The sequence below is a fragment of the Zosterops lateralis genome (genome assembly GCF_965231275.1).
Source record: "Zosterops lateralis genome assembly, chromosome: 5".
In the NCBI taxonomy this organism is placed as follows: domain Eukaryota; kingdom Metazoa; phylum Chordata; class Aves; order Passeriformes; family Zosteropidae; genus Zosterops; species Zosterops lateralis.
Window position 1 is genome coordinate 23,140,164 of NC_139766.1, and position 17,625 is coordinate 23,157,788.

General features: G+C 35.4%; 1 protein-coding gene across 5 annotated transcripts in view; it reads left to right on the forward strand.

The window, feature by feature from the left end:
- The window catches only part of KLHL5 (kelch like family member 5), a gene marked incomplete at its 5' end in the record, with an annotated part of 52,317 nt that overhangs the window by 29,660 nt on the left and 5,032 nt on the right, over positions 1-17,625 (forward strand). For all 5 annotated transcript variants that reach the window (XM_083861819.1, XM_083861820.1, XM_083861821.1 and 2 more), the window contains 5 exons: positions 7,540-7,752; positions 12,111-12,297; positions 13,192-13,416; positions 13,699-13,861; positions 16,434-16,646. In XM_083861819.1, coding sequence (XP_083717945.1) covers positions 7,540-7,752; positions 12,111-12,297; positions 13,192-13,416; positions 13,699-13,861; positions 16,434-16,646 — 1,001 coding nt within the window. The remainder of the gene's footprint in view (positions 1-7,539; positions 7,753-12,110; positions 12,298-13,191; positions 13,417-13,698; positions 13,862-16,433; positions 16,647-17,625) is intronic.

A 17,625-nucleotide genomic window follows, 5' to 3' on the forward strand; every position in this document is an offset into this window, starting at 1 on the left:
TTTTCAAACAAGAATGCTCGTATGTTCCCATGATGAAAAATGACAAAATAACTGCAAAGTTGCTGGTTTAGAGTTGGAAGGAAATTCACAAGCATTAATGGTTCCCTGCAACAGAAATGGGATTATGCATTTAATAAAATATTTAATAAAATATTTCAAAATCTTGTTCTTTCTGACAGTCAAAAACTACAGACTTCACAGTGGGCAAGCTGCCATCACCTATTCCAAAATTACACATTACTAAATGGAAATGCAGAGTTCCTTTATTTCTAATGAACTGCAGTAATCAGGTTTTAAGTTATACTTGGGGTATGAATGTGGGCATTCAGCAGTATAGATTCTGCATTATCCGTAATAACTTAGCAATGGGATGTCAGGCATCAAATAATTTAATCTTAGGCTAGGTAATATGCAACTAAGTACAAATTTGCCAATTATATTTTTGAGTTAACTTGCAGAAATTCAGACCAACCAACTTAAGTAAATTTCATCTGCTTAATAGTCATCCTTTTATTTTAATACAAAATGTTCTTTTTTTTCTTCTCAGAAGTGTATTTTAGTAAAGTTATCAGAAGAAGGCAGGAGAGCTATGTCTGAAGCAAGTCAGTTCATCTGCTCTTTGCAGTTTTGTGAGGCATTTTGCTCACTTGTTGATGAAATTTTGCCTAAGTAAGCTCTTGAGATCTAAATGAGGGCATGTAGGTACATAAGAGATGTGGGAATGAAGACAGTACTTAATTTGCTTGTGTGTCATGCCATTACCTTGCCATTAAGATATTGGCTTAGATCCAAGAGTTGTAATTTATGTCTTGTAATTAGTATTAGAAATCTGTGAGTCTTCCTCTTGCTGCCTTAGGTTTAAAACCATTTTTCTTAAAAGTTACTTCTTCTTGGCTTAAATTAATTTAGTTTAGTATGAATAGCAGTTTAGGTTGGTTTTTTTATATACAAGACAAAGTTCTTCCACAGTGAATGGATCTCTCACATATTTAATGTCATGGACATACAGATTTACTGAGGCAGATCAACAAATAATGTGCAGATTAGAACTTACATGTTTCCATTCTTGGGCTTCATTACTGCACAAACAAAAAATAAGGAGACTGCAGGTAGAATAGATAGAATGTGCAATGAAACAGTAAAGTAAATATGGCTTATGCCTTTGAGGAATATTAGAATTTATGTTGAGTGAGACCAGTGATAGAAAAAAATATGTGAAAAGAGAAACTCCCTCCTCTGACTTAGTTGTTCTTTTTCAGAATAAGCATGTATTTTGGTCTGGGCTATTGTCCTGTCTTTTATAAGTGAACTGGCAAGATCAGAATAGTAAGAATTTTTCAATTAATGCATCTTTAAAGGGGAATGTTGGCATTCCAGTCAGTATTCTGACTGGCAGTTCATGACTTAGGGCAAACAGGGGCTGTGAACTTTCTAAAAGCTGTTCTTTTGCAGCATCTATCTTTCTTTTATTCATACCAGAGGAAAATAGTTCTGTGCCTTTTGGCTGTTGTTTACTTCAGTGGCAGAATTGTTGCTTTTAAGGCTTTGATGTGAATGAAATTCTAATTAGGTGGATTTTAAAAAGCCATTTTCAAAACTAATTAGTTGTGCTAGATGGATTTTTCCCAAGGCCTCTTTTAATGTTGTTTAGTTCCAACAGAGACATTAAATTGAATTTTAGTAATAATGAGTAATAGTGAAGCAGCTCCTTTATTTTGAAATGAATGTTGCTATGGAAACTGTATAGAAATGTATAGTCCAATTGAATCTTCAATTAAAATAAATCCCCAAGTAATTTCATTTGTTTAAAAGCTGTTTGAAAAAAGAAAATGTTCAACACTAGTAAGTGCTAGGTACTTGATGCTCTTTCCATTAACAAGTATTAGAATGTAAGGGTTAAGTACACTTGTAGTAGCTGGCAAAATTCTCTTTGATATAACAAGGAATTATTTTTATGCTGCATTGGGCTGCATAGAACAGTGTGGGGATTATACTGAGTACAGTTTACAGTTCTTTATGGTTCTTTTAAAATACTTGAAGGTAGTGAATAGTATAAAATACTTATATTTTAATTTGCATGTTATTTTCTATGACAGAAGAAAACTGATTGCTGTTTAATATTTTTACAAGTAAAACAACTTCTCTGTTTTAAAGGGTTTTATGACACATGTAATACGTTTGTAATCATTTTACCTGCTTCATTAAAATCATGAAGATTTGAAATTCAGGTGAAATTAACATTTGTTTAAACTGGAGGATGAATCAGTGAGTTATCCCATTAGGTCTGCCTCTATTAATAGAGCTCTTCTTTATTAATAGAATTCTTCTAATAATAGTTCTTCTAATATATAATATAAATATTCTAATAATAGTTCTTCTCTAATAATAGAGTCTTAGTAAAGTACATTAGTCATTGGAAAGCATCACAAATTAAAAAAAAAAAATTAATAAGAAGGATTTGAATGCTGCATTCCTTTATATTACAGATGTATATTATCCTAAAAGGACTGAAGTGTTGCATTACTTTATTGCTTACTGTGTTGACACTTGATAAGTTGTTTTGACAGAGGAGAACTCTTTATCAAAACTGGTCGGTTACTGGCATTACAGACTTAAGCTTAAAAATCCTCAAGATGCATGAAGTGAAACGTGAAATGAACTGAAATGATTTGTAGTGGATTTATGCTGTATAAAGAGCAACTGATTTTTACACGTCACAGTTCTAAAATAGAATTGATAGAATCATGAAATGTATATGAGTAAAGATATCTTTTGAACAAAGATTATCCTGTTTTGCTATGGTTCATATATAGTATTTGGGGCATGCAATTATAAATTTAGGAATTTTATTAGACTGGCCAGTATTTTATCTCTTTGCTTTAATGAATTTGTAAAGGCATTTTTGCACAAAATGCCTTCTGTGCATTTTTATTGCTGCCTTCAAGGTCAGAATAAACACCCCTTTTTGACATCTTGTTTGTTTGAAACAGTTGATAGTGTACCTTGAATGAAAACCAATAGTTCCTTTTCCACAAAAAAGTAAACAAAAAGGAAGTTAATCCTTTGAGATAAGGAAGAGCTAGCCTGTGTTATGTCCAGAGAACATGAAATATCTGTGGTGACTAGTGAGATGTTCTTAGGCAAGTGTCAGTAGATTCTTCAGTAGTCAGATTTTAACTTTCGGATTTACACCTAAAAAAGAAAGAGCAGGCATTGAAAACAATCTGTGATGGTGCCTGAGTTAGTCCCTGTGTAATCACTGTTGCTCAGCCATGCATGCTTAAAGCAGAGTGAAAAGTCACTTGGATTTTCACCCGAAGTCTTTATAAAGTACATGAGCAGTGATAGTATTACAAGATTCAGATAAAGTTAGTTTGGGAATTTGTGTGATTTCTGAGCAAACCAATGGATGTATAAAAAGAAAAACTTAAAAGAACAGAGTAATAGTTTGGGTCCAAGCACAGAAACTAGGTCGTTTTGCAGAAGAAAAAGTGTGGCACACTTAGACCTGCTTTCTCCTATAAGGCAGTACTTGTGTAACAAAAAATCATGGAGTTATGATTTGAAATTAAAGAGGGATAATTTGTCAGGGTGTTTGTGGTTGGTGTGTTTGTTGGTGTTTTGTTTTTGTGGTGTTTTTTGGTGTTTTTTGTTTGTTTGTTTTGTTTTTTGAGTTTGTTTGTTTGTTTGTTTTTTTGTTTTGTTTTGTTTTGTTTTTTCCAACAACCAGGATAGCTGTTTCTTTTGTTAGTGGGGAGCATGAAGAGAAGAGAAATTTTAATGCTTTTTGTCCTTAAAGAACCAGAATCAAAGATTGTCATAGAGCCTAAAACAAGGATTTTACATTCTTGCACCTGAAATTGCAGTCCAAAATATTCTGCTCAGTAATTAACTGACTTGGAAAATACTCATTTACTTTCTTTTCACCTGTGAAAACCCAAGATATTTTTGTCTTTCAAGTTCCCTCAGTCCTGCCTAACACAATAGATCAGTACTGCCTTTTCTAGACTGAACAGCTTTCTACATGCAGCTCAGCCTGTTGTGGAATCCAGAAAGAGTGCAGTGAAGAGTCAACCTACAATAACTGTACTCTAAACAAACACTGCACACAGTGCAAGTATTAGGTTGGTTGATTGTTTAACACATCAGTCAAATCTGAGTAAAAGTAAAGTAGATGGTATCTGACAGCTGTTTGACTATTAATAGTTTACCAGGAAGTCAGCTCCGTTCTTAGTGAATTCATACTTAGTTGACCAGTGGACTGAAGCAGTCAGCAGACAAAATAACATTTCCTGTTTGCTCTCATTCAGATCCTTTGAGTCAAACACCTCTTGCTCTTTGGTTGCCCAAATTCAGAATTTAAGCAGAGTCCTGTGGTTAAAGCTGCCTGTTGGGCAGCCTAAGTCTCTCTCAACCTGCAGGTGTCTGATGCTCTCCAAGGTTTTCATCCTTCTGACACAATGTGCAGGGAGACTAACCACCTCACTGCATCCCACTGGAGGAATTAAATATCATTTAGAAATACACATCATAACATCTTATTTTTTATGTGTTCCTAATATATTTTGATCTGTACCAAGTCCAAGACAGATCTGTGGTTAAGAGTATCAGTATTACTCACTCTGCAGTTGCTGAAGAATGAATTTGAGGTTATGATGTGAATGAGCAGTATGCAGCACTGAGCATGAGGACTGCGTGTCCCTGTCTTGGTTAACACAGAAGCCTCACACTACTTATTTGATAAAGTTTCCAAGCTCTTTGAGGAGGTAATTTTGGGGTTGGGAAATTCTGTATTCTTTCAGGACCAGAAAGCAAGGGATTGAAACTGCAGCCCATTTGTTCTCTGAAATATGCTGTTCTTCCACAGAGAGTTCCCATAAGAAGAAGGAAAGAAAAGGCTAATGAGGAGGTTAAGAATGCTAGGAGATACACTGGGTCCTTCTTTTTGTCTTCAGAATCTCTGTCTGTAAAGAAAGAGGAATTTTCAGGTTCTGGTTGTAAAAAAACCCAGACATAGGACAAAGAGTGCCTGTATTCCCACTGGAATGCATTGATAGTCTGCTCAAAAGGAGTCTCTGCTTTAAAAATAGAATGAGAGCAAGAGGAAATTGAACTTGTTCCCATCAGAAAGCAATGGTCTGCAAGCAACAAGAAGGGAAATCAGGCTTTTTACACATAACAGCTGTTGAAGTGATGAAATTCAGTTGGGAAAAAAGCTTTCTAAAGAGGATCCCTGATTGACTTATGCAAGATCAGCTTGTTGTTGCCTCCAGAGACAAAAGAACTTTTCATGCAAGTGCTTTCCCCTTCCTCTTCCTGTGATCTGGATAGACAATTTGGAAAGTTTCAGGTAGTAAGTGTTGGTGTTTCTCTTTGTCAGAGCTCACTGCATGTTCATTCAGCAAAACTAAAAGCACAGCTCCAGCTTGCATACTGTCTAGGAAAAAGAACCAACAAAAAAGCGGCCAGTGGAAAAAATTAACTCAGTGGAATATGAATTCCTGTGAACTGCATGTTCAAACTGTGGAAATAATTTTGATCACTTCTCAGATTCAATTTTACTGCTAGGCATTTAATATCAGAGTGAAATAAATAGCAATGCATGTGTAGTGCTTCTGAATATCGGTACAGTCTTTTCACTGTTTTTAATTCATGTATTTGTTCCTTTGAACTTTTATTTTGTAATACAAATAGTTAAATGAATTAAAGAGGAAAAGAGAATTCTATCTCCTTTCTAATCTACAATAGCTTTCACTTGAAAGTACTATTTTGTGTAGACAATTGGATCTTTGTTGTAGGAAAGCTTTTCAGATATTAAATATTTTCAGGTATTAAATGTAAAAGTTTTCTTTCCAAATTCTATTAACAAGTAGAATTATGTACACTGATAACATTTTCAGTTATTTTCCTGATTTCCAGAATTACCTATGGAGTGGAGTAACTTTGATCTTTCCCCTTACATATCTTGTAGCTATCTTATATACATCTGGCTTCTATGTAAGATGGACCATTTATACCTAATTAGTTTTTTTCCCTTAGTTCAGCTTTTTTTTTTTTTATTGGTCAGTATCTTTGGAGTACTGAGGTATAGCTTTGAAAGCATTAGACCAAGCAATAAAAAAGAAGTATTAACTCTTTTGCTTTGTTGTCATGATGCCCGTTGCATATATAATGCCAAACTGTACTGTCATTTTTGTTGCCATTTTAAATACTAAATTCAGACCTGTTTTGCAGTGCACCTCTTGCTTCTTCTTGTGAGTTTCTCCCCTTTCTTGTCTTAAAAATCCTATTTTTTTTTCAACATAGGCTTCTAATCTACAGGGTTTTTATTAGCATGCAATTCTTTCTGTTTAAATCATTAAATAAGACACTAAGTAAGGCTAATTTTTGTATTAGGTCCAGTTAGACTTCCGTGTTTATGGATCTAACACATTTTGTTCTCCAGGTGTTTTAGAGGTGCATGTGATGGCAGAGCAAAACCAGCATACCATTAGTTGGCTGTCTAGCAATCCACAGTGCATTTAATAAATCAATTGGAACACTGTTATCATCATGAAGTTACTCTTTGTTTTGAGTGTGAATTTAAGTGGAGTTTGAGCTGCCAAAATACAAGAATAGATTGTGATTTTACTTTTCTGCTTTTGCGTTGCTTTGCTTTGATGCCTTGTAAAGGTATATGAGGAGAGAGGATAGACATCACCCTTTTCTGTTACATCAGGTTTTTCACTGTAAGTTCATGGTGCTGATTGTGTTTATACATACTTCTGCTATTTCAGCCTAAACTGATCAAAATCCTTACAGAATATGCTGCAAGTCCTCATAATGTGAAGTAATTGGATATCAGCATAGGATGTGTTACATATTATGAATTTCTTATTTTGAAGTAAGGATTTGTTGCTGAAAATAACAGGATGAAAGTTAGAAGATTGAATCCTATCAGAATAAATATTGTCAGTATGCAAGGCATGTGTAATATCGTGCATTCTTTGTATGTTTTGCTCCCCAGTCAAATCAGATCAATTGTATAAAACCTATGAAGTAGCAAAATAAACTTAAAATAATCCCTTTTAAATCAACAATAAAATTGTTAGTGTTGTTTATTTTCTCTGAAAACTTACTGCCACATTTTCGTCTAACAGTAATGGAAACAGTTACATGTGTTCAGTTGTAGCAGGTTGTGCTCTTTGCTCAACAACGGGAACAAACTGCATCAGTTTAAAACTGTGCTTCAGAAAGTATTTCTTCACTTTGCAGTGCCAAGATAGTAACACCCACAGGCTGTGGCTCATTTCTATCTGTACACTTCCCTCAGCTGTTTCAGCACATCTGTCCGTGAGACTGAGTGATTGAGCTGGGGAAATGATCAGGGGTGAAAATAATTCAGTACTTTATTTTTGGTCTTCCTCCTGAGTCAGTATTACAGTGGGACAACTGAAAGATGGTGTGAAGGGAGGGAAAAGAGGGGAGGATACAGCAGGTGTTCCACAAAATGTCTTCAAATTATGATGTTGCCTCTATTGAAATACTTTTCTTTTTCAGGAAAACTTCATGGAAGTAATTAGAAATCAGGAATTTCTGTTATTGCCAGCCACTGAAATTGCTAAGCTTTTAGCAAGTGATGACATGAATATTCCTAATGAAGAAACTATACTGAATGCACTACTTACGTGGGTTCGACATGATTTGGAACAGAGAAGGAAAGATCTCAGTAAACTCCTGGCTTACATTAGACTGCCTCTGCTTGCTCCACAAGTAAATTGTTCAGTTCCTCTCTATTTTATACACTGGTTACAGTGGGCATAATGTCTTCAGCATAAATATATTGATAGTGACAAATCATAAAATTACAGTGATCCAGATTCTTGGAGCTGCATGTAAGAACTCAGTATGTTGTGTAGATGTGATAGTTTGTGTCTGTGAACTGCAACATATTCTGATCCTAGGACACAAGAAGGGGAGGAGTTTCTAGAAAAAGTTGTTTTTCTTGCCTGTAAAAATGCTTATCAAGGTAGAAGCTGTGACCTTTTTAAATTTCTTCTGTATTGAACTTGCCCAGTTTATTTGGCTCATTATATTTCCTCCATGTAGAAATAGCTAGTAAATGCAGTATGAATTAATTGTTTGGAGTGATTTTTCTTCTATTAATTCTTGATAGGCCATCATTAGGTACTTCTTGTTCTTTCCAGTCAATACTTTTTCACCTTCTTGGACACTACCAGAAATTGCTGAAGAAGCTTTGGGCTCAGTTTGTTTAAATAGTTATGAATTACAATTTTATAATCCTGTAGGAATGACTACTCTTAGTAGTCTCGTACTGACTCCCCCAAAGGAAAGGAGGCCCTGCAGAGAGACCTCAACAGATTAGAGGACTGGGCAATCACCAACTGTACAAAGTTTAACAAGGAAAACTGCCAGACTCTGCAAATTGCATGGGGCAACCCTGGATGTGCAGACAGACTGGGAAATGAGATGATGGAAAGCAGTGACATGGAAAGGGACCTGGGGATCCTGGTCCATGACAAGTTGAACATGAGTCAGCAGTGCCCTGGCAGCCAGGAGGGACGTCCCTGTCCTGGGGTGCATCAGGCACAGGATCATCAGCCAGGCAAGGGAGGGGATTGTCCTGCTCTGCTCTGAGCTGGGGCAGCCTCACCTCAAGCCTTGTGTGCAGTTTTGGGCACCACAATATAAAAAGAATCTAAAGCTGTTAGAGAGTGTCCAAAGGAGGGCAACAAAGATGGTGAAGGGCCTTGAGGGGAAGCCCTTAAATATGAAGAGTGGCTGAGGGTACTTAATGTGTTCAGCCTGGAGAAGAGGACACTGAAGGGCGACCTCTTTGGCAGTTACAACTCCCTTCTGAGGGAAAGAGGAGGAGGGGCAGGTTTTTTTTTCCTCTCTGAACCTTCTTTAATAATATTTAATATTTACTATATCATCAAAGGACTTTGCTTTATGATTTTCAGTTTGTTTAGTGAAAATTTGCTCTTAAATGAAGAAAATAGGATTTTTATGGAACCTGAATAATAAGTAAAATTCATTAACACAAGAAAAACAGAGTTAAATTAATTCATAGTGATAAATCACATGCACTACATTCTGTGTATTACTTCTAATCTGATGTCCGCTTGCTGGATAGTAAGATTCTCTACCAAGCATTTTAGCATTTATTTCCATACTGATTATTATATATTCAAAATCAGGATTTTCTCAGTTGTGACCTTGACTTTGTCATTCACTTTTTCTAGAAACATAATTCAGTGTAAGGCAATTGACAAGGAAGAAATCATTCTTTTTTTGAACATTTAATTAATTGATAACTAAGTAACCCCTGCTGTATTCCTTTTACTTAATTGGATTGAATAATTGAATAATTGAATAATTGGCTGTAATTGAAACATTTTTAGAAACTGAAAGTACAGAATTTATCCCAGAAATATGTTCTGAAATCAAATTATGTCCAGTCAGTAACAGATTAGGAAAATAGTAGGATGAAATACAAAAGCAAAATTATATTTTACTTATCTTTAATTTTTCATCTTCTCTCCAAATATATACTTATATTTCTAAAACAAGATTTTTCTGTTACCTTTTTTATTTATTACTTTCTGTTACAAAAGTGTTGGAGCTTTGATTTTAATATGGAAACATTTGATAGATGAGTAAACTTATTTGAAGCGCCCAAAATAGTCTTAATATTTTCAGAATCATGTTTTTCTACATGATCATGTGACATAAGGCAATCTGACAGGAAATATAACATAAACAAAAGCTCTTTAGCTTTATGGTTGATGAGTTAAAGGTATTTGAAATAAATTAAATTATAAAATTTAACAACTTGCTGAGACCAAAACCATTGTAAGCAGAGATGCAGATGCACTTCAAAAGAATCTTCAGGAAATACCGTGAAACTGTAGCTCTGGAAGTAAAAAATTTGTAAGTAATTGTTAGATTTATTGGTTGGTTTTATTCATCTCTTTGTAGACAGCATTCTGACATCTCTCTGGTTTTAATGCAAGCAGTGTCCTAAATATTTGTACATTTTTTTCCCTAAAGGTGAATATTTGTCAGCCTCTTAAGCTGTAAGGGGGCTCTGATAAATAATGAGAAAGATGATTTAGCAATTTCTGAATTACAAGATGGCTCAGATTCCTTTAAGACAGAAATTCTTAGTACTGGACTGTCTGCACTACCATTCTCCTTATCAGATTTGCAGTTACTATGATTTCATGCTAATATGTCATTTGTAAATGCTGTTAGAAATGCTTTTAGTCCAAGGACCTATGTATATAATAAAGCTTGGAAAAAATGTACTTATAGTAATCCCATTCTAAGTTCTTTGAGTGAGAAATAATTATAGTAGTTTTAGTTTCAAGAGCTTGCAAACTAGATTGCATTTCTTTTGAAATTAAATGCTTTCAGAGACTGTGACTCTGCTGTGAGAAATTCTTTATAGGCTAAGTGGGTTAGAAACTGTAGAAAATGTAGGTTGCATCTTGTTGCAGAACTCATATTCACACATAGTTTTGCTTTAAGTATTGTATGCTGCTTGCCCATCAGAAAAATATATTGAAAGTCATGTTGTCATGTTGTGTACAAGCCTTAGTTTTCATGCATGCAGCTCTGATTTAGGACAATAAGAATTAATTTATTTATTTTGTATATATTTTTAAATTGTATGCCGTTCTAAAGCATTGCATACTGGCAGTTAAAAGACTGCTTTTTGTTTATTATTTTATAATCACAAAGTGATACAAGTGGTCCTTTGGGTCAAAAGAAGAAACAATGGAAGGTATGAAAGTCAAGGGTGAGATTAAGTTCCCTCTAGTAATTTACATGAGAACACTTCATTTGCTATTTTAAATAGTGAGAACTGTAGCCACTTACAGAAATGCTACAAAAGTCTCAGTTTTCTAAGAATCACTGATTAAGGGCTTTGAAAGGGTTTTTTATTCTCTCTGTGATGGTTAGTTATGTTTTCTGTCATATTTTGTGCTACTTTGTCTCATTCTGAGGTGTTCAGGTTTAGCCATCTGTAGTTACCTGTATCTCTTCTGGAACCATGGTTTTCGTATCTGCCACTTTGCAGCCCTAAGGCAGCTTTAAGCCAGGGATATTCACACCATATTGTACACATCTGTTTCACAGCAAGTCCCTTTAATACTTCAGATGGCTGATGTCACAGCAGTTTGTACCTGCTAGTGGTTGGCTGTCAGCAGCTCAGTAACGACATCTCATTCTGGTTTGCGGACGTGCATGTCTAATATTCACAAAGTGTTTGGACTTTGGCTTTTCAGAGGCATCTGCCTTTTTTTTCTCTTTTTCTGACAAATGTCCAAATCCCAGTGGGGCACTTAATTTCTTTTTTCTCTGTTATTCACACCATGTAGTGCAGCTCAGAAAAATGCCAGTTTCCAGACTTCTGGTAATTAGAATGTGACTCTCCACCTAATAATTTTTTTTCCTGCAGTTTGATAAATATAAACCACTCCAGAATTTTTGAATTTAAAAACTTCTGTTAGTAGTCTTAAGTTGAATTTTATTTAATTCATATTTAGATTTAGAAGTTGCCAAATTTGCTTGTAAGTTTGATATAAAAATTTTAACAAAGGCTTTTATTGAGTGATACACTGTGATCTTGGTCACTGTCAGGGTGAGGAACCAAATATATATTAAAATATTCAGTGTGTGCTGAAAGGGCTTTTACAGACCTCTGCACTGGGTAGATTTGGGAATAAAAGCATAAGGTTGAACTGACTTACATACCCAGAACCTGTTTCCATTTTCTTGAACATTCCTGCACAGCCTAGAATCTCAAGGAGATTATGTTTTCTTCCTTTTGGACCATTAAGCTTAAATCATCTATTAAGATCAAATGGCCTTCCTCTTTAAATATTTGTTTGTTCGTTTGTTTGATGGTTTTGCTCAAAATGTGAATGTTCTGTTTACTAGAGGTTTATTTTTACCCTAGCCTTTTTTTTATGACCATTTTGAAAATACCGAGATTTTAAATCAAGCAGTGGAAATGTTTGTATAAAATATTATCTTGGTAATCATGGTTTTATTCTTCATGTGGTTTATACAGGTTTTTTGATTTTCTTTCTTTTTCACAGTTTCTGGCAGATATGGAGAACAACGCACTCTTTAGGGATGACATTGAATGTCAAAAACTCATTATGGAAGCAATGAAGTACCATCTGTTGCCAGAGAGACGACCTATGTTGCAAAGCCCTCGCACCAAACCTAGAAAATCTACAGTGGGCGTTTTGTTTGCAGTTGGAGGAATGGATGCAACAAAAGGTATTGGCTTATGTAATATTTAGCTGATGAGCTCTTTTGGTTCTTTTTAAAAAAAAGGTTTGATAGTGTTTTTTACAACACGTTAAATCTAAAATTCAAGGACTCGGCAGTACAAAACATAAAACATCTAAAGTAAATACTGTTTATTAGGTTAAAAAGGCCTATATGTCTTTGAGAATAATGTAAATATTCTGGAATCTAAACTTCTGAATTGAAACTATCATAGGAATACCTGATTTCTGAGTAGTGAAGTGTTTAATTGAATACAAACTAATCTTTATTTACTTGAGGGGGCAGTAATTTGGGAAAGGAAGAAAAGGACTAAAAGGCCAAAAAGGTGACCTGCACATGCTTAAAAAAACAAAATAAAAAATTGACTAATTGTTAAATAGTTCTGTCACAACTACTTGGATTATTTTGTTCATAGAAAATTCCATACTTTTGACTGGTAACTAGAAGGGAATCTGGTAAGTTAGGAAAGTTACAGCAGAGAAAGTGTTTTCCTTGATTTGTTGTTTTAAAGCTGTTTCTCAGTAGTTCATGGCGCATGCCATCAGCTTTTTTGTCTAATATTACAGAACAGTTGATTTCAATATATGATTGCATTCCACATGGTTGGTTTATATTCCTAATGTTTCTATTTCTGAAGTCTTGATTCTGCAAAGCAGTTACAAAACCTATTTTTTGTCTTGAAAAGTACAAAAAAAGTTGCCCTTTGTAATGGTGCAGGTAATTGCTGAGGAAAGCAAAAAAGACTATTTGTCTAAACAGACGTAAGAATATGCTGCAGGATATCATGGTGTCTTGTGGGATCAGAATATTGCTAAAATAAAAAACTATCCTAATACTTCAGAATTTTTTTTCCATATATAACTTGCAAATATTGTCTTTCAGGAGCTACAAGCATTGAAAAATATGAACTTCGTACCAATACATGGACTCCAGTTGCAAACATGAATGGACGAAGATTACAGTTTGGAGTTGCAGTCTTAGATGATAAATTGTTTGTTGTTGGTGGCAGAGATGGACTGAAAACATTGAATACTGTGGAGTGCTACAACCCTAGATCAAAAACTTGGAGTGTAATGCCACCAATGTCCACTCATCGTCACGGTCTTGGTATGTACAGTACTGTAAAGGCTGACTGCATATTTTTAAAGGTTGCCTGTTTTAGAATTGGTCAAAAAAGCATCCAGAAATAAAGTTTAGGAGGGTGGAAATTTTGTTTTAATGTCAACTGCTTATTCAATGTCTATTCTCCTTCAGATTATACTGCAGATTGTATTTGGTAGGATCAGCTACCAAAAGGAATTTTTTTGTGGTGCACACTGGACTGTCACTAAAATTCTTATCTTAATTCCTCTTATCCAGAAGCAATTGTCTTTCATATCTGTATTGTAGGAGTAGCTGTATTGGAAGGTCCCATGTATGCTGTAGGAGGACATGATGGCTGGAGCTACCTGAATACAGTAGAAAGATGGGATCCACAGGCTCGTCAGTGGAACTTCGTAGCTAGTATGTCAACTCCCAGGAGCACCGTTGGTGTAGCAATATTAAATGGAAAGTATGTGAAGGAATTTCTGGTTTCAAATTTAAAATCTAATGTAATTAAAGGCACATCCTAAATGACTACTAGTAATTTCTCTTGATAGATACCAGTTAGCAGCATTAAGAGCCAAGTTTCTTCATTCACAGAAAAGACACCCTGCTGCGTCAAGCAAGCCTCTCCACAGCCTTACAGATGTATGTCAAGTGTTCTAGCACCCTCCTCATCCTAGTGACCGTCAGCTGGACTTGCTCCAGTATGGCAAGATCTTTCTTATACCAAGAACCCTGCTGCATTAGAATACGACATTTGGCAGAAAATAATCCCCCTTGCATTCCAGCTGGTCCCCAGAGATCAGAGAGCCTGGGTGCAGCTGGGCCTAATTTCTGTTTATATCTGTTCTGTTTATAACCAGTTCGATGCTGTAAGTCTGGTTGGGTCAATACTTTCACAATCACAGATCCACAAACAGGATGGTTTTTTGAAGCTACAGAAATGCAGATTTGGAGCTGCTGCTGATGAATGCACTTACTGCATCAGCACTAAATATACTACGACTAACCAGTGGTTAACCAAGCTAAGTCAGCAATTCAAGCTAAATTAACAAATTCAGTATCTTGCTTCACCCTTAATTAAGCTTAGTTTCATCTGAGTATGCACCTACACAGTTGAAAATGCAATTCTTACTAAAGAAATGCCCCTGCCTTGGGAGTGGAGAGAGGAGCAAGCCATGTTTTGCCAGGATGACTACAGGAATACCACAGCAGACAAATGTTACTGATTTACTGAGTAGTACTGTGGTTGTGACAGAATATTTACATTTTATTGTCCATAATTTTCACTTCCTGCTTATGTGCTATCTGATACATCTCCCTTGATCTACTTGAATGCTCTCAGGTAAAAAATGTTTTTCACCCTTTTTTTTATTTTGGAAGCCTAGTCACTGGTAAATTAGTACTGCTGAAAGGCAGCTACAAAGGGTTCTGTAAGATCTGGAATAAGTCCAAGAATGAGTGGAAATGCTTGCTGCTTACAGGAAGGAGGAGTGAACTCGAACGACCAGCAAGCAGAGCGCCTTGGCTGCCTTGGAACTGCAGTCTCAGATACCTCAGTTAGGTCTTAAGTTTGCTATATATTCAGCAAAGGGTCCTAGATGTGGTGAAAAGCACCAGAATTAGAGCCTCACGTTTCCCTATTATTATAGAATATTGCCTAGACTCTTAATGGAGGCAGCAACAAAAGAAAACTACAGCTGACAATTTTAAAATGCATGCAGCATTTCAGATGCAGGAGCAGTAACTTCTGCACTTTCCTGTAATGTCTGTCTGTAATTTGGTAAGTTTCAGTGACTGAATCAAAACCTTCATATAGAAAAATTAATATGTCTTTCTCCTTGTCCAGCATGTGAAATCACTGCATAAGTGATCAAAACTCTCTCATGTTTTGAGGGAAGGTAAAGTTGGGAGCTTCATAACTGTTATGTTGCAAAAAGGATTGATTTTAGTCACGGACTTTATGGAACTAAGCAGTGTTTTACAGAAACCTTCAGTACATTCCTTACCTCAAACAAGCTGTATTACTAAACAAAGAAACTTACATGCAATTTTTTTTAAGCATTAAAATTGCTACTGGGAAGGACTAGATCAACCTTATTTACAAGATGTTTGTATTTAAGTTCCTTGGTCAGTATATTTAAAAAAACCAAACACTATTATTATCCAAACTGACGACATTTTGAATAGTGCTTCATGGTAACTGTTGTAAATTGTTCACACTATCATTATCTACAGTATCTAATGTTTGTTTGATTATTTAACCATTCTTAGGCTCTGAAATGATTTGAGGTGATCTCTCACTGGATTTTACTTCTGATTCATTGCTTCCTTTTTAGAATGGCTTCTGTGTTCCTGCTTTTCCAAATAATAGTGCCGGGCATGTCTGCTGCTATGCTTATATTGCTCATAAATTCTGTTCGTAAGCTCTTTATGAAGTTTGATTATTTGATTAGTTTTAAAGGGTCATCAGCAACTGAGTCCTCCTAAACCCATTTTTTTAAAAAATCATTTCAGTCAGCCCATGCAAATAATTGAAATCCTCTGTACCAAATGCGAGAAACCTTTTTCTTAGGACTAAGCAAATTGGGCCACCTAGCGGGTGTGAGGGATTTAAGGTAGTGCTGTCAGTCATCAACTAAAATCCACGTCCAGAAAAGCGCTTGAATGCCAAAGATGAGGCAGGGTAGAGATGGTGCATGCACAGATCCACTACTGAATTTGTCCTTCTGACCCTGCAAGTCACATATGTGATTTTGAAATTGTTACCTATAGACATAGGTTGGAATATAAATGCTGTGCAAGATATTCCATTTTCTCTAAATTATTGTTACTATGCATTGATCATTACAATAGGAAAAGATTGGAGCAAAATCTTGCCTGAGGTTTCACAACAGAGCAGTCTTCTGAAAGTTGAAATTCTCCTTCTAAACTCCCCATTTTAACAAACTTGGAATCTTTCACGTTTCACTAAAAATTGTCTTATTCAGACATTTATTTTCTTCCCTTTTTGTTTTTGTTTTTGTTTTACTTCGTAGGCTTTATGCAGTTGGTGGTCGAGATGGAAGTTCCTGTCTTAAGTCAGTAGAATGTTTTGATCCTCATACAAACAAATGGACTCTCTGTGCTCAGATGTCAAAAAGAAGAGGTGGTGTAGGTGTAACCACCTGGAACGGGTTCTTATATGCAATAGGTGGCCACGATGCTCCAGCATCCAATTTAACATCCAGGCTGTCAGACTGCGTAGAAAGGTAATACCCTGATGGAGGCATATCCTGCTGTAGGATTCTAGGAGTGCTAGTCTGTTGTGATTTATGGAAAGAGCTGAAAGTAGAAACCCAATAGAACAGGTGTGTTATTTTTAGCATGAAGAGAAGAAACTTACATATAAAAATATGCTGTGTAGTCATACTATGATTCAAAATGTTACCAGGACAGATTATTTAAAGCAAATTTTCCTTAATGCAATTTATCTAGGTTACTTTAACAATCTCATTGAATGAATTATGATTGACAACTGAAACAGCTTGGAATTGAATGCTTTTAAAAATGGAGCAGGTCTTCTTTCACAAAAGAAATCTGAATGTATTCGTATAACTTTCAAAGGAGTTAACAGTAAGGTTTTGTGGATCTTTATATATATAATTCTTTCTTATATCCCCTAATGACACTGAGGAACTGGCATGTAATTCAGTCATTCCTAGGTTGGTATATCTTTCTGTGAAGTGATTAATGAATGGTTATATCACAAATTGCAGAAGTACATGGGATCCATAAAATAATTTTAAAAGAATGTAAATACTTCATAATTCACTGTATTAAATCTTCACTGGCATTTTAGGTATTTCTGAACTATGCTTTAATTCTCTCCCTGCTCCCCTACCACCAGCTGTAAAACTTTTCTTCTTTCCTGTTATCTCCCAACACTTTAAGTAAGTCTTCATTGCTCATATTCTTCTTTTACTAATTTTTTCATGCCAGAACATGTATTTTACCCTTAACCCCAAAAAAACCCCCAACCAACCAAAAACTCACAAACCAAAACAAAATAGCAAAAAAAAACACACCACAAAAATCTGCAAGAGAGCTGTAGTTTTCAAACTTTCAGTCCTAGTAGACCTGAAAATACAGTGTGGCCCTTAACATGTGGAAGTTGCACTGAAAAGACCCCAGAAAGGTTTGCAGATAGGAAGCTACTACTTAGCAATTTTTAGGGCAATACAGGTAATC